The sequence below is a fragment of the Knufia obscura genome (assembly GCF_036327395.1).
Source record: "Knufia obscura strain CCFEE 5817 isolate CBS 148926 chromosome Unknown scaffold_5, whole genome shotgun sequence".
Taxonomy (NCBI): domain Eukaryota; kingdom Fungi; phylum Ascomycota; class Eurotiomycetes; order Chaetothyriales; family Trichomeriaceae; genus Knufia; species Knufia obscura.
Window position 1 is genome coordinate 896042 of NW_027042691.1, and position 19753 is coordinate 915794.

General features: G+C 41.2%; 4 protein-coding genes across 4 annotated transcripts; all 4 read left to right on the top strand.

The window, feature by feature from the left end:
• Positions 1 to 68: 68 nt before the first annotated feature.
• On the top strand, positions 69 to 1055 carry PMZ80_005126 (uncharacterized protein; the record flags this gene model as incomplete). Its single annotated transcript, XM_064873547.1, has 1 exon — positions 69 to 1055. The coding sequence occupies one exon, from the start codon at positions 69 to 71 to the stop codon at positions 1053 to 1055; it is 987 nt and encodes a 328-aa protein (XP_064730651.1).
• Positions 1056 to 1756: 701 nt separating this feature from the next.
• PMZ80_005127 (uncharacterized protein) lies at positions 1757 to 2794 on the top strand (the record flags this gene model as incomplete). Its single annotated transcript, XM_064873548.1, has 1 exon — positions 1757 to 2794. One exon carries the CDS (start codon positions 1757 to 1759, stop codon positions 2792 to 2794), a length of 1038 nt encoding a protein of 345 aa, XP_064730652.1.
• A 2210-nt stretch (positions 2795 to 5004) lies between these two features.
• PMZ80_005128 (uncharacterized protein) lies at positions 5005 to 6267 on the top strand (the record flags this gene model as incomplete). Its single annotated transcript, XM_064873549.1, has 2 exons — positions 5005 to 5227; positions 5279 to 6267. The coding sequence occupies 2 exons, from the start codon at positions 5005 to 5007 to the stop codon at positions 6265 to 6267; spliced, it is 1212 nt and encodes a 403-aa protein (XP_064730653.1).
• Positions 6268 to 6947: 680 nt separating this feature from the next.
• Positions 6948 to 8187, top strand: APR1 (aspartic proteinase precursor; the record flags this gene model as incomplete). Its single annotated transcript, XM_064873550.1, has 2 exons — positions 6948 to 7200; positions 7247 to 8187. The coding sequence occupies 2 exons, from the start codon at positions 6948 to 6950 to the stop codon at positions 8185 to 8187; spliced, it is 1194 nt and encodes a 397-aa protein (XP_064730654.1).
• Positions 8188 to 19753: the final 11566 nt, after the last annotated feature.

The following is a 19753-nucleotide window of genomic DNA, read 5'->3' on the forward strand; positions in this document are numbered from 1 at the left end:
CGCCTCGACCCCTCAGCAAACCACGCCTCATCACCCCTCGAAGTTCCATTCGACGTGAATGAGGTACTATGGGAGAACCCTGCACCTACGTCTTTCTCTCTCCGTATTCGACTCCCAGGCACAGCCTCAAGGGAGCTTTTTCGGGGGGACTCCAAGTGATCTCAGCTCGATCACGAGCCGAACAGGAAAACGATCGCATCCGAATACTTCGTAATCGAGGCATAGGAATACAGGCTGTGATTGATGACATCCAGGCTCGAGATGGCACTAGCCACGCCGATAATATACGGCTTAGGCGTCTGCTCAATGAGGCGCAACACATTCGCAGCCAAATTGGGGAGGCTCAGGCGCTCCGAAGTCATCACCTGAGGAATCTCTTCGATCACTCAATTCGGTCGCATGAACGCAACGACCGCTCTCGGAGTCCTGATCGCACGTGGAGGTCAGCTCACCGTGCTTCGGGTTCATTCGAATCTTCAAGCACGAACCCCCGTGCTCCTCAGACGCAACCTAGATCACGACCTGTTGATCACACTGAGCCTCCAATCCAGTTCTCGTGGGGCTTGTCCGGACCTTCAGGCACGGGCTCAATCCCTCAACAACCACGCGGGGACCCTTACCTCGACGATTACAATGAGGCGCAGTGGCGAGCTCACCATCAGAGCCTCGACCCCCGCAACCCGAGGCCAGCTTCAGTCCACGATGCTGACGCCGAACCAACAGTCAGCTTAGCTGAGGCACTTGTCCCTCATCAAGATGCCTTCCTACGGTTAGCTCACAGCCTGCCACCGGGTGCTGATCGTGACGGATACCTCGCCATGGCGCAGGCCTCGCTAGGGACACAAGAACCACACAGTCGCACTCAACACCCATCCTCAGGGTCTCTGGTCATCAATAACGTGGTACAGATCGGCACGATACACAACAATCTCGCGCCTCCAGTCAGTGAGCATGCATTGCGAAACCTGGCGAACGGTCACACCTGGCGATTTCCACCAACAGCAGAAAGTGACCCTGAGGCGGAAGATACTGCACAATCTGCTACAAGCAACTAAGTGCTCTCCCCGTCGATAGAGAGTGATGGAGAGAACATACAGTGAGTTACACAACACGACGACTACCGCCGAGTAAAGAGGTATAAATAATGCCTGGTGCATACCATACCTCTTCCTTAGCACTTCTCTAGTGTGCGAACCAGATAATGAGTTTGAACCTGGTCGCTTTCATGGCACTCATATACGCGCGGCGTTGCGCAACAATCAATATATATGTGTAAGTACTAATTGTCTTTCCCACTCCTGCCATAACCTAGCTAACCGTGTAGATACTTGAGGAGATATTGCCGTTACCACCTCCATGACAGAAACACCTGAACGCGCCATTGAGCCACGAGCCACGAATCACGAGATATGCTCCCGAACATCACCTGCGTAGCGCGAGGATGCTGTCGCGCTCCATCAGAACCGTCTTCCTGCCGCCATTTTGTCAAACAAAGGATGAGTGAACATAATGGCAGTGCACGTTACAGGAGTCAAAGCACAACGGCAAGCTGTGACATCGCTTTGTCTGCTTTCACGTCCCTTACTATGCCGCATGCATGTTAATCCCGCTGCGTGCTGGTCTCCTCCTGGAGTACGGTCCGACACTAGAAGCACACAACGTTGATCAGGACAAGGACGGGTTATCTGTAACACGTGTTCGAGAGTATTGAGCTGATCTCGGTCTGCACTTTCCACACTTCGACGAAGTCTCGACGATGGCCCCAAATCATCCTCCGTCAGCTGCGAAGCGGCAAGGTGACCCATCAAAACAATTGATGGCTCTTCCAGAAGAAATGAAGGTGATGATTCTGAGGCATCTACTAATTGCTCCGGACCACACGATCGCAAGAACGTCTAGTTACCCTGTTCCTGCTCCATTCGGCGGCACGCAAAATGTCTCGGGCTTCCACTTGCATCCCCAAATCCTGTCGATGTGTCAAGGCCTCCACCGTATCGGAAAGCAAGTCCTCGAAGATGAGAATGTTCTGCATATCGCTCTTCGGAGGGTGAATGGTTCCAAACATGCCGGTCTGTACCTCATGGGTCAAATCTTTGAGCATCCAAATTGGTATGTCGAGCCATACATCCGTCGTCTAAATCCGACTCTTGATTTTTGGCAGTCAATAGGTAGATTCAACCACATCGTGTTGAGCTTACGGGATCCTGAGAGCATGGATCATGACGACTGGACAGAAGAGTTGTTGTGGGAGCTGGTCCAACAGGGCTACGAAGCATTCTCGGGCAAGGATTTGACCGTGGTGCTGGATGGCTATGAGCAGCAGTGGACGCCGGTCAGACAGAACCGAGTACTCCGTGCGTTCTCCACTCTTCGGTGCAAGAGTCTCCAATTTCAAGGCGCTATTGAAGGAGCTGATCAACTTATCGCAGAAGTTGTGCATACCGCTACTGGAAGTACGCCAGCAGACCACCTGTTTCCGATTTATGTCGAATTGAAAGAGGAAGGTCACCGCTATTGCCCTTATTCTGACAGCAAGTCAAAATTGCGGTACCACCTTCGGCTCATGTTGAATGCTGTGCATGCCTGTTCGAGGGTTGCCTTTGATGAGCAGCAGGAATTGGTCATGCATTATCTCAACTGGCATCGGAAGAGGAAATCGGTTGCGTCAACGACCGAGGCGGAGAGATTGGAAGGAGAGACACTACAGCTGATCGGAGAGGACTGGAAGTTTTGGGGTAGGGATCGACCTGAAGAGAAGCCGAAGTATAGGACTGGGATTTGTTCGAAGCCGTGAACAAGTGGTTGTTGATGTAGAAGTCCGTCGCTTGACGTGTAAGGTGAATCAATGGCAGGTACATTGATAAGAGCTGCCCTTAGTAGTGGTCACACCATACCTCAGCTTATGTAATCAACGCTATTCGTGAATAGGGAAGATCAAACATGTTGCTTTCGGAAGCGCCTTCCTCACCATAACACCCTGACTCTTCTGCACAGATAAGAGCTCGTGACTGACTTCTGCGCCACAATCTCAACAATCTACTGTGGTACTCTTCAATGGTGCCTTCATCTTGCCGTGCGCCTCAATGCCGCTATCTTTCGCCCACACATCGTCCTTACGCCGCATTGACACTACCAAATGAATCGGCCTCATCCTAATCACACAGATGGTCTGAGCAGCGTCCTACAGTAGTTGACTGTGCTGACGTGGGAGGTCGAGTGCCTTCAGCGCTCGACAAGACGTGTACCATTGCGGCGAGGGTCATCGAAGACGCTAACCACAAAAGGACTAGCGCATATGATCGCGTCACAACGCGTTCTTGCCGTAGTAACGCAGATGTTTCGGCTTTGGACTTGCCAGCTCCTAGCCACTCTTTCCTCGTCTCGGCTTCTGCGCGCGGAGTGTTGCATCTCGCAGACCACAACATGTGGGCATGCAGCATGCTTCCGCTCTTCGTGATATACCCGCCTTGAGGAACAGTCCAACTTATGCAACAGAACCAGATCGCTGGACGCAGATTGGGTGGCAGGAGACGATACTCATTCCTAAGCAAACGTCGCCATTCAGTCAGACTACAAGCGCACGTTGCTTCCCCACATGCAAGAGACCGATGCGCCATCGGAAGAGGCAAGCAGACTGGGAAGTGAGACACGATTGCTTATGAAGCGGTGGAAACTGGCCTTACAAGTTCAATCCAATTCTTTGGGCGCTAGGACATGCCTGCCAAAGTAGGAATATGGTATACTGCTTTTCCTTGCAACTTCTCCCTTTGCTGTATCATCAAACTCTATACCGTGGCATATTGGCTATTTCAGATACCGTGACCCTGAGCTGCCGTAAGTCATCGAGTTTGTTGCGATATGTGGCGAGAACTTGTGGGCCTAGGACCAGCTATTACAACGTGCCATCAGATGTATCGGCCATACGTGTACAACACCAGCTGCGCAATGTGCATTCCCATATGATGCCACGATGGAGATATCTGTATACAGCTTCTTCCTCTGCCAGCACATGCATGGTTTGCTCTGACCCATAGCTCGCTCCAAAACTCTCAGGAAGGAGGAGTGCGATGATCAACTGACACAGACTATGAAAGGCTCAGTTCGAACACGTGCCTACACGGACTCAGTCTCCAAGCTCAATACTCGATGAATTCATGTCTGAAGCGCCTCCAATTCGCCATTGCGATCAGCTTATCTCAAGGAATGTCGACCACTGCGTGAGGACTACCTACGATCGAATACAGACGGACAACAATAGCCGGGCCCAGCCAGCGGTCGAATATGAGCGCCGCAGTTCAATGGTTTCACCAGAACAGCTTCGATCCACCGTCCTGCGCTATCTGATCGTCAGGCGGCATGGTGTCAGGCCACACAGATGTCAATACCGAGATCCTGCTTTGACCATGTGATGTTCAAGAACTTGGTGATGCTGCGGTCTATTTCATGGCATCGCAGCTCGTCTTGCCGAGAGCGATGTACCTGCTCTCATTCTTCTCAAGACATGGCAGGACACTGAGACGCGATGTCAGCAGACGTTCTCGGACGGCAGCTGATCGAAGGTATATGTGGCTTTGGCTAGAATGTATGATGGTGGGTTATTGGATGAAGTGAATCGAAAGACAGCACGGCCTCATCGAAACGTGGTTGAGTCGAGCTCGATGGCAATGGGAACGAACATGCACTAGGAGGACATCGAAGGCGGAGAAGTTGATATGGTAAGTCACATATTTGGCCCGTTGTTGACGCTAACCCATGACGGCCTTCGCTGGTCGATGGACACTCTCCCGGTAGACAATGAGATCCCGACGGAATGAAAGGATCAATAAACTATCAACCTGCCAGCTGGATGCACAAAACAACACTAACAAAGGCTTCTAGGGGAATAAAGCTTGCATTGTTGCCCGCAACCAAGAGCCGCACGCAAGCCGTATATATATACTTTCTTTGGACCTCGCATTACCAGTTTATTCTGCATTACCCGGAACGTTAATGAAGACAACGAACATGAACGACCAAGCTGCCTCAAACTCGACCACCCCTGCGCTGACGCAGACCAACGAGCATGCCCATGAGACCAGTTCGCAAGAGTCCGAGACGATGGTAGACACTCCATGGTCCGAGCAGGATGCTGGCTCTGGTGCCATTTCGGCTCCTGCTAATGACAATTGGGACGAGTTCCAGATGTCATGTGGCACGTGCTGGCAGCTACCCTGCAGCTGCCCGACTTGTAAGTGGTGCGGCATGAAGGTCAAGTGCTCAAGCTGTAACTGCCGCGCAGCCCTCTGCCTGAACACCGTCAGTTCCGTGCGGACTGCTAGTCTCAATTTGGCAACAGAGAGCTTGAACGACGTGCTGAGGCAGGCCAAACAGTCTCCATCGGTTCAAGTGCTTGAGCCAATACTGTGGCTGTTTCTCACGATACAGCGTGAGTACAAGATCTACGGCTACCGGAAAGCGGTTGCAGCAGAGACCGACAAACCAGACGGGTACGTTTACGTCACAAAGACAGAACACGTTGCTAATATGGTCACACAGCTCGCTGACTTACCCACTAATACACCTAACATCGGCTTCGACATGGAGGCAAACAACCTCGGTCACAACTCCGAGCTTTCCTTACTCCAGATCCGAGATTACCACAACGGCATCAGCTACCTGGTAGATCTTCTTCTTCTGCAAAAGGCAGCCTGGACGACGACCTCTGCAGACGGCAGGACAACGCTCAAGGGCATATTCGAAGATTCCACGCGTATCAAGCTGATCTTCGACTGCCGGCAAGATTCAGCGTGTCTGTACGCCAAGGCGGGAGTCAAGGTTCGGGGCGCTCTAGACTGCCAATACCTGCATATGTTGACCATGGATAGATTCCCGAAAAGTCGACTCAGTCTAGCCGCTGCGGTTCACGAACTGGCGGGCCTCAACAAAGAGGAGTGGATGGACTGGATCACCATCAAGCGAAGTCAACGAGAGCACGGTGTATGGGAGAAACGACCTATACCGGCTGAATGCAAGGCTTACGCGGTGGGTGATGTCGAGATTCTACAAAATATCTACAATGGTGCGGAAGAGATGTTGGAGCCGGAAGCCATAGATCTTGCTGCCCAATGGACGGCTTTCGAGGTTCAACGAACGTGGTGTAAGGCGAAGGAATACACTACCATCAGACATGAGACCTGGCCACGGTTCGCGCTCTGCTGGACTTGCAAATTGCTGAAGGACGGTGTTGAGCCGAACTCTGCTCCAGCGGAAAGATCTAACGCCTACTAAATAGCTCAAGCACAACCAGAACCGTAGATGAGATAAAAGTGAAGATATGAGCATTAGTATGCTCGCAATGTTGCAGAGTAGATACATCATTCATTTACACATATTCGCAATTTGTATGCATTTTCATATGTCGTTTCTTCCTCTCATGTAAAAGCCTCCGTAGCCCGCCCCCAAGCCCAAGTTCACTTTTTCTCCATTGCAGTGACGTTGTGGTTCTTGGCAATTGGCTCCTTTCGAACGTTTGCTAATGCTTGTAAGTATATAGTAGACGTGCAGCGATGTGTATTTGGCCACTCCAGGTATGGTCACGAGCTCTTGCTCTCCGTGTAGCATCCACTACTACTACTCACCAAGGTGTATGTACCTGCATAAGAGTAGTGTCTAGAGCATCGCAGCTTCCGCAGCACTAACGATAGGAGTGATCCCGTGATTGGTCAGAAGGAGTCATTGCCGTGGGGATCACCTTGGCCGTGACTGGCGCTTGGCCGCGCTAAATCAAGCTGCGTCATGGAAGCTGCGGCAGCGTGACCATCCCAAGGCAACCTCCAAAACGACGACTTGCCGCTTCTTATCAACATCTAACCCTCTCTTCATCACCATCCCATCCTTCTCTGTATCTCTCTTGACTCTCATTCTTTATCCAATCTACCAGATAGCACTGTTGAGCAGAGCATATCAGGATGAAGAACACACTCTTCGCAGCCTCTGCGCTGCTCGGCTCAGCGTCAGCTGCCGTCCATCACATGAAGCTTGAGAAGATCCCTCTTGACCAGCAATTCAAGACTGCGAGCGTCCAGGAACATGTCAGGGCTCTCGGCCACAAGTACTCGCAGAAGTTCATGAACGCCGAGACTGAGGACATCTTCAAGCACACTGCCATCGATATTGATGGTGGCTTCGATGTTCCAGTCGAGAACTTCCTCAATGCACAATGTAAGATCGCTCACCTGTCTCGGACTAGCAATTCTAACATCTCCAGATTTCAGCACAATCGGTCTGGGCACACCGCCTCAAGATTTCAAGGTGGTCATGGACACCGGCAGCTCCAACCTGTGGGTTCCCGGCTCTGAATGTGGCTCGATCGCGTGCTACCTCCACTCGAAATACGATGCCTCGTCCTCCTCCAGCTACAAGAAAAACGGTTCAGAGTTCGGCATTAGATATGGCTCAGGAGAAGTATCCGGATATATCTCAGAGGATACTCTCCACATTGGAGATTTGAAGGTCAAGAAGCAGCTGTTTGGTGAGGCAACCAACGAGCCAGGTCTTGCATTTGCCTTCGGCAGATTCGATGGCATTCTCGGCCTCGGCTATGACACTATTGCTGTCAACAAGGTCCCACCTCCATTTTACAACATGATCAGCCAAGATCTTCTCGATGAGCCAGTCTTCGCTTTCTACCTTGGTGACACCTCCAAGGGCACTGACTCGGTCGCCACTTTTGGTGGCGTCGACAAGAAGGCCTATGAGGGCAAGATGACCAAGCTTCCTCTCCGCAGAAAGGCATACTGGGAAGTCAACCTTGACGCAATCACCTTCGGCAAGGAGACCGCAGATATGGACAATACTGGTGCCATACTCGATACCGGTACATCCCTGATTGCCATGCCTACTGACTACGCCGAGCTTCTCAACAAGCAGATTGGTGCGAAGAAAGGCTTCAACGGGCAATACACCGTTGAGTGCGATAAGCGAGACAGCCTCCCAGATTTGACCTTCACCCTTTCTGGCTACAACTTCACTATCTCCGCCTACGACTACATCCTCGAGGTTCAGGGAAGCTGTATCTCCAGCTTCCAAGGTATTGACCTCGGTGGCAACATAGGACCGTTGTTCATCCTTGGTGATGCCTTCCTCAGACGATGGTACTCCGTTTATGATCTCGGCAACGATGCTGTCGGCCTTGCTAAGGCTGCGTAAGCATCCAGTCGAGAACGTCCATACATAGCTTGGGTGGAATGCGGCGCAGGACTGCCTGGTATTCATACTGGCCTTATGGAGCAATAGCTACTGGCTTCGGAATCATTAGTACAAGTACGACTGGTACCAAGCCATCGCGTCAATGCAGCAGCAATTATGCCTCTTCATTCTCTTGCCTCGGGATTTCTTGCTCTCGAAAATTGTGAAGTGTTTGGTATACAGGTGTTTGGGTTGTGTTCATCTAGGCACTACATCGGTGGGCCAATCGATGTGATGTATGAGGAACAAGAAGCCGTTACCTTTGGCTACTGGTGTACGTGATTGACCTTTCGTATTTAATCGCATATGCTATCCGAGTATTCCGCCATTTGACACTGACCAGTCAACATCAGTCGGTTTCAGGAGTTGCTCACACGGCATTTGTAATTGCGGCGGATGAACGATTTATTCGATGTGAACAGGGCCATAGAATCTACGTAGTTCTACAGTAAGCCTTAACCAAGTGCTTCAGTGATAGTCAACGGTGATGTTTACGTCAAGTCAATCGGTCTATGATGGGATTTTGTGGACGGAGAAAAAGATCGATCATGGCACGTAGCGAGTAGAGGAACGTGGTGAAATGCATACGTATACGCATAGCGATAAGGTGAAGGTAAAGTACGCATGGCCGGCCTTGTCGTGTTCTCTCGAACGTGGCGCGTGATGCTTTGGCAGCCATTATAGCCTTCGTTCGATCCCTGGAGAAGAAGGGGATTGTCATTTCCTCGATGGCGCAATAAAGCTTCTGGCTGGAATGGTATCCGGAACTGAGTTTGATTGTGGCAATGGGTAGATCTGTTTGGGTGGCTTAAAGAGGTATGAATATAATGAGGGCTTCAAGAAACTGGTACCGTCGAATTGAGGATTTGTGCTTGAAGAGGTGTTTACTATCTGCACAGCGCCGATGTGTTTCACGTCCCACCGAGTATGTCTTGGCGTAGAGCGGAGTGGGTCGGACTCCATGTCAGAGCGGTTGCCCGTTTACCGTAAACGCGGTTTGTTAGCGTCTCACTGGTACCGTGTTTACGGGAAACGGGCAGCCGCTCTGCATGTGTCTAGAGCTTGAGTTGTCGAACGGTAGGTACTTTCCTATCTCCTCCGCGCCCACTGAGACGGATTCCTGCCTCAGGTATGAATCATCAAGATATGTCGATTCTGATTAATCACATTGGCAGATATATGTCATGCAGAGAAAGTCAGCCGAATATTTGCGCGGGGGGATAACAGAGTCATAAGATCAGCCAATAGGAGAAGCACTGAAGGGCGAGGATATGCGTGAGCGTAGAGTGCAAGCTTGTGCTCTCACCACTCTACTGCTGGTGCGCAAGCACCAGATGTTCGGAAGATTGACCGGATGGCCAGGACTAGAAGCCTTATTATTGTTAGCCGTCACGGGCGTTAGCCGAGGCCCAGATAAGACCGCGACCACGTTTCTCATGGCTTACCATTCAGGGCTTAGGCTTGGCTTCAAGATCCAGGTTGATCGGTTTATCGTCAGTTGTAAGTTTTCTGCACGGTCTTAGCGTCGCAATATAGTTCTTCCGGATCGTTGATTATATAACCGTCTTTACCGCTTATTATTTTATTGTTCTTATTGTCGTTATTATCGTCGCTAATATAAGTTAAAGGCTATAAGATAGAACCTATAGGCTAGCTATACAATTTAATATTAATATCTCTATATTATTAATTAGTTACTACTTAAAGTAACTAAATATTACGTATAAGAAAGGTAAATAAGTATACCTAAAGCGTAACGAGTATCTTTAAAGTATATACCGTACTCGTATTAGGGAACGATATACCTTAAACTAGCTAGTAGTTATTAATAAATTTACTTATAATAAGAGAGAGCTTAATTAATAATAGAGTTAGTCCGGGTAAGAAATAGTATATAAAATAATAAGTTTAGTTACTAGTCGCTTTAACTATTAGTTAATTCTATCTACTATTATAATAAATAGATACCTAGAGTACGAAATATACTAAGGCTTATTTAATAAAGAGAGGTTCGTATTATTTATACGTAAAATACCAATAAAGATAAATCTATAGCTAGTACTAAAGTTAATACTAATTATAAATAATTATATAATTTATTATAGTATAATCGTAAAGGACCTATACTTAGAAGTAAGTGTTATTCTTAAATACTTACCGCTATACTTACTAGACTTTAGTCTAATCAAGGAATCCTTCTCGGTATTAAAGGTATAAATTAAATATAATTAATAGCTTACGGAGCCGCTTATAGTAATAAGCGCCTTTAAATTATTTCTTTACGTAGTTATAAGTAGTTATAATATATAAAAGAGGGTAAAGGTATTTTTTAAAGCTTACTACTATATCGTTAACGAGGTTAAGTCTAAAGATAATAATAATTTTTTAGTAGATATCTTATAATATAGTATAAAATCCTAGGAGCTTAGGTTTTACTTAGTTTATATAGGATATTAATAATTCTAGTAGTATTTTTATAAGCTAACTCTTATAAGACTTATATTATCGTACTTATCTAAGGCTACTAGTTATAACGATAAGTTACTTTAATAAAAATTATATTATAATATTAAGTAATAAATTATTCTTAAAAAGTACGGATTTTAAGTTATACTTTAAGATATATTAAAAGATAACCGAACCGAAGTAATCTAAGATCGGCTCTACTTCGGCCTTATTAAGTATATCCTTAACTTTTATATACTATAAATATATCTAATACTATTAGGTAAGAATAACTATTTTAGAAGTTAATAAGTACGATTTTAACGTAAAATATTATATTATTATCTTATATTAATCTAAAAGCTATTAACTCTCTTTATTTATATAAAATATAAGGATATACTAAGATTTTATTATATGATATACTAGTCCTTATACTCTTACTAACTCTTTTATATCTTTAACTTTATCTTAATTATTACCCTTATTATTACTTATTAAATTAATAGTACTACGTAGTCGATATACTAATTAAACCTATTATAGCTACTTAAGTTATCGCTACTCTAACTAAGCCTTTTAATTACTTTAAAAAGTAAGCTAAGTACTATACGGTACTCTTCTATTCTCTTACTTCTTATTAATTATAGCGCGTAACGAGTTAAAGCTAAAACTAAGCTTAGATAACCTCTACTTCGCTAAATAGGTAATACTTTTACTTATAGTACGCGTTTAAATATACTACTTAAGAAAGTCTTACATATTCTTAAGGTCGTAGCCGTTAGAAGTAAGTAAAGATAATTATAGTACTTTGATACTAGTACTTAGTCTACTAGTATAATTATATATATAAATCTTAAAAGAAAGGTAACTAATACCTTTACTACTATTAAGTAAAGTATTATACGATATAAACGGCTTCTTAGAGTTCTTTTTTATATCCTTTTATATTAAGCTACAATATACTAATAATAGGATCTTTATTATAGTTCTATAGCTAGTATTAATTTATTTACTTTATAGTATTAATTAATACATAAGTATTTAAGATAGTATATTACTAATTAAATAAGATAAAGTATAAATAATTATAATTCTTATATAGCCTATTATAATACTTTTACTTACGTATAATTCTACTTATCTATAAACTAGGTATCTTATTAGTAACGTCTTAGTCTTAGTACTAGTATTACTAAATTATAATTAATATCTCGGCTTAGGTACGCTTTTTACTAGAGAATAACTATAATTATAAAGATATAATTAGTATAGCTAGTATTAAAGGTACTTTAACCTTAGTTAATAACGTAAAGTATTAGATAATTATAATACGTAATTACTTAGAATTACTATTATATAGTTCTTTAACCTTCTAATAAACGCTTTCTAAAGATAATATTAAGTTATATTTAATCTTGTATCGCTACGAGTTACTTATATAACTAGTATAAGATACTATAGCCTAAACTTTATATACTTTAAACCCGAAATAGTTACCGTTCTTAGTAAAGTGATATAACTAAGTTTAAGCGTTTATATTAAGCTTATCTAACTCTTATAACTTAAGCTAGTTAGGTATAAAGTTATTATTCTATATCGCTATCGACTAGCTAGTAATACTAAATAAAATAGATTTAATGTTATTTATAATACACTTAATCTCCTATATAGCTTTAATTAATATAATCTCTTTATCTTCTAATAATAAGTACGAATTACCTATACTAGTATTCTAATCCGGCGTCTTATAGCGTTTATTTTAATCTTTATTAATAGGTAGTAAGATACTCTTTATAGGCGTAGTATACCGACTACGCTTAGTCTTATTACGACCTATTATACGGCCGGTTTAGTATAAAGTAAGTTAACCGAACTAAGAATAATACGTAAGTATAGAACTATAATACGCCTTATTAGGCAGCGAATTAGGAAAGATCAATATTATAATATTAAAGTATATATAATATTAAAGTATTCTAAGGATATATATAGAGTTATTTTATAGTATAGTTAAGTTCTTACTAACCTTCGTAGTTAATCTCAAATCTAAGTTTACTTTAGTTTAGTAGAAGTTTATTTATACTATTCTGTATTCGTATCCTATAACACTTACTATAGTAACTAACTATACCACCTATTCTAGAGCCATCTTTATTATACCTTAGGTAATTTAGAGCTTATAATATTTTAACTACCGCCTCTAGTAAGTTATAAGATACGAATATCCTCCTAACCTAAAGCAAAACGAGAATCCCGACCCACGTTACCTACTAGGGTATTAGTAAATAACCTATTAACACTATCTCTTAATAGTATTACTAACTTAAGTTAAACTACTATAAGATATACCCTATCATCCTTATTAGGCTCTAATATATCGGCGGAACCTACTACTAGTACTTTTAGTAAGCCTTTTACTGCCTTTAATAGTAATAGAAAGAAGCTTACTATATTCTTCTAAAGGCTTAATACGTATATTAAGCTTAACCCTATAAAGTTTCCTAATTACGTAATAAAGATCCTCTTTATAACTACGTACTTTATTAAGGATACTAAGGTTTAGCTTTAACTATACCTTAAGGACTACTTAGAGAATAATATATATAAGGAAGACACTTAAGCACTATTTAGAAGCTATAGCGAATTTCGGAGTAAAGTTAAGAACGTCTTCGGCGGCCTTAATAAGGAAAGAGAGGCTGAATAATAGATTATAAATATAAGATAAACCGATACCGTTTATAATTATATAACTAAGTTTTAAGGTCTTAACGCGACCTTAGGCTAGGGCGATAGTATGTATATACCTATCTTCCGTAATAAACTTAAAGCGGAGATTTAAAGGGAGTATATTTATAAGGAGATCCTTAATAAACTTAGGGACTTTATTACTAACGCTATTACTATTAATAATAAACTTCGTAAATTTTAAGAAGAATCACGATCCTAGACTAAGTATATCTATTTTAGGAAGAATAAGAAGGCTAATATAGCTCGATTATAATAGCTATACTATAGTTCTATACCTATAGATCTAGATAGCGTAAGTAAAAAGCGTATACTAAGGAAATTTAAGAGACCCCTAAGTAAGAACGAGAAAGAACGACGAATTAAGAATAAACTCTACTTATATTATAAAGGCTTAGGATATATCGCTAATAATTACTCTAAGAAAAGAGAAAGTCTAAAGGAATTTAATATAGCTAAAATCCCTAATAAGTCTATCTTATAGATAGATAAGGCATTTAATCTATAATATAAGGAATATACTTAACTTTATTAGATAGGATACTATAAAGACGCCTATACTATTTACTGAGAAGATAAGGAGTATAGGTACTATCCTACTTAACTAAAACCTAAAAAGGAGAAGTTCCGACGTAATAGTACTCCGATACTAATTAACTATATACTTTAATATACAGATAGACCTACGATAATAACTATTACTATAGACGGTAGGAAGCTAGAAGTAACTTCCTATACCGAATATTGCGTCTATATCAAGATACATTACTACGGGATGCGATAGTATAAGAACTCTAAATATATATAAGATACACAACACTAACACACCTACTACGAACCGGATACCGCATATTAACGAATCCCTACCTTCGTTAAATTAGCTTATTACTAATAACTATAATATAAGTACTTTAATCCCGAGTATAACCATATTTATTAAGGGAACGACGCTTAGTCCTAGACCCTCACGGTTAATAATACAGAGACTAAAACTCCCGTTAACCCTTCTATCTAAATAAGCTAAGTTAACTTCCCGACCTGTAATCTTAATATAGAGAGAGAATCTAACTATAGAGACTTAGAATCTAAACCCGAACCTATTCTATACCCGGAAAGACTAGAAACTCCCTTATATACACGCACTAATATATATATAATAACTATTAACGAGACCGTTAATAAAGGACTAGTATACGCTAGGTTCTAGTATTATAGAGGTTTCTACCCCTACTTAGTTAACTAGAGTTATAAGTATAAGATATACTACGACCTATAAGACCTTACGAAAGCTATTATATAACGAGAAGCTGTTCGTCTCGTAACCTAGTAGATAGAATATAAACTCTAGTTTTATCCCTATTAAGATATAATAGGTCGATACCTGTCACGAATAGCACGTGATATAGGATAGGTATATAGATGCGTTACGTGTGCGATTCTTCCGCTTCTTATAAGCGTTGAATCGCTGTCGCCCTTATAGGTAAATAGAGTATTTAGCTACTAATAGTAATAGAGTCGTCCCGAGATCCTGATATTTTTAACGCTTCTCCCTTATCGCCGCCGTTAAACGACTATACGAGCCCCGAAACGATATTAATACGCAGTTAACGCGCCCTTAAGGAGATAGAGGAAGAGATGGCCGCAAAGTACGCACAGCTGTAGGCAGCTGTAGCAAAGAAAAGGATGCGGGACGAGATAAAAGAGATAGAAGCAGAGCTTACGGGTCGTAGGCGAGCGCCTGGCGCGTCGCCTACGCCTAGTCGGAGTAGTGGTAGCGATATACTAGTGAGGGCGAGGGCGCTAGTACCCCCCGTCTTTACCGGTAAGACGCTAGGCGAGCTTCGAAGGTATACTTAGGGTTGTAGTATCTATTTTAACGCTATAGGCGAGTATAAAGAGAGTCGGCGAGTAATAATAGCAGCGTTATACCTCCGGGACGACGCGCTATCGTAGTAGATGCGACTAGCCGGCGAGAAGTCTACGAACTAAAGAGATTACGAGAGAGTGCTACGGGATATGATTTAGGATTCTGCTAGCCGGATAGGCGACGCGTTGCTAGTAGTAAAGAAGGCGGAGTAGCGATAGGGCGAGGGCGTCTGCGAGCTGGCTAACCGGTTAGAGGAGTTAGAAGAGGATATTCCTGACTCTATAACGGTTAAGTAGTAGCGGGTATAGACGCTAGTCAACGCTCTACGTCCTAAGCTACGCGTAGCTGTTCTCCGCGAGGAGCGTGCGATTAAGACGCGCGTATAAGTCGTTACAGCAGCGTAACGGCTTGAATTGCTTTATTAGGGTAAGCTAGAGACGGAGGGTAAGGTAGGTACAGAGAGTGCGAGGCCTACTTATACCGAAGGCGTACCTGATAAGCGAGAGTGCTTTACCTATAGTAAACGAGGGTATATAGCGAAGTACTGCTTAGCGAAGAAGAGCGAGAAGACCTAACCTTAAGGTTACAGCGAAGTATATAAGGAAAGGAGAGCTATCGCGAAGTTGCTACTGTACGTATACGCGTAGTCGGCGAGGCGAGTTCTCTATAAAGCTGGTAAAAAGAGCTATACGTTAGCTAAGTAACCGGGGATAATTAAGCTCTATTCGCGGGATTCGAGATTGCTAAAAGTATATAGCCGTAGAGGGCTAAGGTTACTAAACGTATACGAGTCAAAGGTAAGTCGTAAGACAGGATATAGGTCTACTATTAATTGATCACTAAGATAGTGAGGTAATAACTAGCTACGTTATATCTATTAAAATAAAGAAGCGATCGTATATTAAGGACGATACGTACGGAGGGAGGGGATAAATATCACGAATAGTACGTGATATAGGATAGGTATATAGATGCGTTGCGTATGCGATTCTTCCGCTTCTTATAAGCGTTGAATCGCTGTCGCCCCTATAGGTAAATAGAGTATTTAGCTACTGATAGTAATAGAGTCGTCCCGAGATCCTAATAATACCTATATTAAATAAAAAACGAGTAGATCGGAAAGTCGCTAAACGACGTTTCCGAGGGCCTCGACTTATTAAGTCTAGATATTTCGAAATAGCTAGTACGTAGTATAGTTAATATCTTATTCTTACCGCTACGCTAATAGGTAAAGAAGTTAGAACTCTAGTGGATTACGGAGCTTAGGGGAGCTATATATATCTACGGGTAGTATAAAAGCTAATTAGCTACTAGCGCGATAAAGCCGATCCGTACCCGTTATCAGCGTTTAACGGTACTACTATAAGTTAAGTTAATTAAGAGCTTCGCGATATTAATCTCGTTATTAATAACTATATTAAATAGATTACCCTAGACGTTATATATATAAAATATAATCTTATTCTAGGTATATTATAGCTTAAGAAGTATAACCCCTTAATTAATTAGGGTAAAAAGATTCTTACGTTTCTAAACTACCGGTATTTTAAGTTACTACAGTCTAAAAAGGAAAACCAATTTTATTAAGGCTATCTAGGTACGGCCTTAGAGAAGATCGATCGCTAATACTAAGAAACCTATCTCTTATCCTTATAAATATAAGGATTTCTAGAATCTATTTAAAGAAAAGTTTAGTAGTAACGCTCTACTAGAACACTAACCTTAGGATTATAAGATACCCCTATTACTAGAAAAAGAACCTACCTACGGACCCCTATACTCTCTTATAAGAGAAGAAGAGTAAGAGCTAAAATAATAGCTTAAGAAACTTAAAGCTAAAGGATATATCCGGAAGTTAGAGTTACCTATCGCCTTACCTATACTCTTTATACCGAAGAAGAATAATACTAAAAGAATATATATTAACTATTAAAAACTAAATAATATTACTATTAAGAATTATTACCCTTTACTACGGATTAATAAAATATAAGACCGCCTTTAAGGAGTATTATAGTTTACTATAATTAATATCCGGAACGCTTACTACCGAGTCCGTATTAAGAAAGGAAAAGAATAGAAAACTATCTTTCGGACGCGATATAGCCTATATAAGTATTTAGTAATGCCTTTTAGCCTTACTAACGCTCCCGTAACTTTCTAATCCCTAGTTAACGATACTCTTCGCGAGTATCTTAACGATTTTATCGTTATATACCTAAACGATATTCTAATCTTTTCTAAGATCTATAAGGAATATATATATTATATTTAAAAGGTACTTTATAAGCTTCGCGAGCGCAGTTTATCTATAAAGTTAAAGAAATACGAATTCTATAAAGAGTCTATTCTATTCCTAGGATATATCGTCTTATATAAAGGACTTAAGATAGACTTATATAAAATTAAGGATATTCTTAAATAGCTAGAGCCGAAGAACATTAAGGACGTATAATCCTTCTTAGGATTTACTAATTTCTACTAACGGTTCATTAAGGGATACTCTCGTATCTCTACCCTATTATTAAACCTTATAAAGAAAGAATATTAGGTCTTCGCCCTCGGCGCCGATACGCAAGAGGTATTTAAGGAACTAAAACGACGGTTTACTACGGCACCACTACTCTAGATTTTTAACCTAGAAAAACGCATCGTACTTAAGACCGATACTTTAGACTATATAATTAGAGCTTATATATATTAACCTAATAAGGATAGTAAACTTATACCTATCGCTTATTACTCTTAGAAGATAACCGGACTAGAGCTTAATTATAATATCTATAATAAGGAGCTTCTCGCGATTATTAAAGCGCTCCGATATTAACGAATATACTATAAAGGTACTAAGTACCCTATCGATATCTATTCCGATTATAAGAACCTCTTATATTAGACTACTATAAAACAGCTTAATTAATAATAGACCCGTTAGTCTAAGACTATATCCGTATATAACTTTAAGATCTACTATATTAAAGGAAAAGAAAACGAACGCGCTAATACACTTAGCCGACGACCTAATTACCTTAAAGGAACTAAACCTAAACCCGGATAGCTACTAAGCCTAGAAGATAGAGTAATAATCTATTAACCTATAATTATAAATACCGAACGTCTGAAGAAACCAAATAAATAAGATAGAAAAGGAATCCTTCGGCTAGCTTATAACGATCCTATAATAGGATATCTCGGAGTTAATAAAACGATTAAATTAATTACTCGCGACTACTTCTAGAAAAACCTCTAACGCGATATTAAGGAATACATTAGTCGATATTAGGTATATTAGAAAGCTAGGCCCTTACGGTATAAACTATACGGCTTACTCTAACTACTACCTTTACCTAAATTTCTATAATAGATAATTACCCTAGACTTTATTATTAAATTACCTAAATTTAAGGATCCCCTTACGAGTACTAGCTACGATAGTATCCTAGTAATTTATAATAAGATAATAAAGTACTCCTACTTTCTACCCTACCTAGAATTATCTAACGCGGAACAATTAGCATATACCTTCCTACGAACTATTTTCGTAAACTATAAAATACTATAATCCATTATATTCGACCGAGACAAGTTATTTACTTCTAAGTTTTAGAAATCCCTAATAGCTTAAATAGGAACTAAATATAAACTATCTACCTTATTCTATTTATAAATAAACGAATAAATAGAAAGGACGAACTAGACCCTAGAACAGTATTTACGCTACTACGTTAACTATAAATAGAATAACTAGGTAGTACTCTTACCGCTAGCCTAATTCTACTTTAATAATAGTAAAGCAGTTATAGGCGTCTTACCTTTCTATGCTAATTATAGACTCTACTCTACTCTCTCTTAAAATAGCTTTATTAAGAGATAACCTATTAACTAAAAAGCTAAACTTACCCTAGAATAACTAAACGAACTATATACTTACCTTAAAACCGAAATCGACTTTATAGCCTAACGAATAGTACGTTTTATAGATTAATAAAGGATTAAGGGACCGACCTTTTTAGAGAGGAACCTAGTGTATTTAATTAGAAAAAACGTAAAAATAAAGCGACCTAGCGATAAACTAGACTTTAAGAAACTCGGATCATTCCTTATTAAGAAGAAGCTAAGAGAAGTTACCTATAAGCTAGCACTCCTAGAAACTATAAAAATACACTCTATATTCTATATATTATTACTAGAACCAGCCCTAAGGTAAACTACGCTAAATACTATATAAGAAATCAGTTTAGAATTCTAAACGAAAGAAAACCGAGTTAAGAAGATCCTTAACTACTCTGATTTTAACGAATATATATACCTAGTAAAATAGTTAAGATAAATAGACCTAGAGAATTTATAGGTATTATTTACTATAATTACTAATAACGAGATCTCCCGCTTCTACCGCTAGAACTTAACGCTCAAGAAGTAAGCGAAATCACAGCCGCTTCGTCTAAGGGAAGACTCCCTAGATCT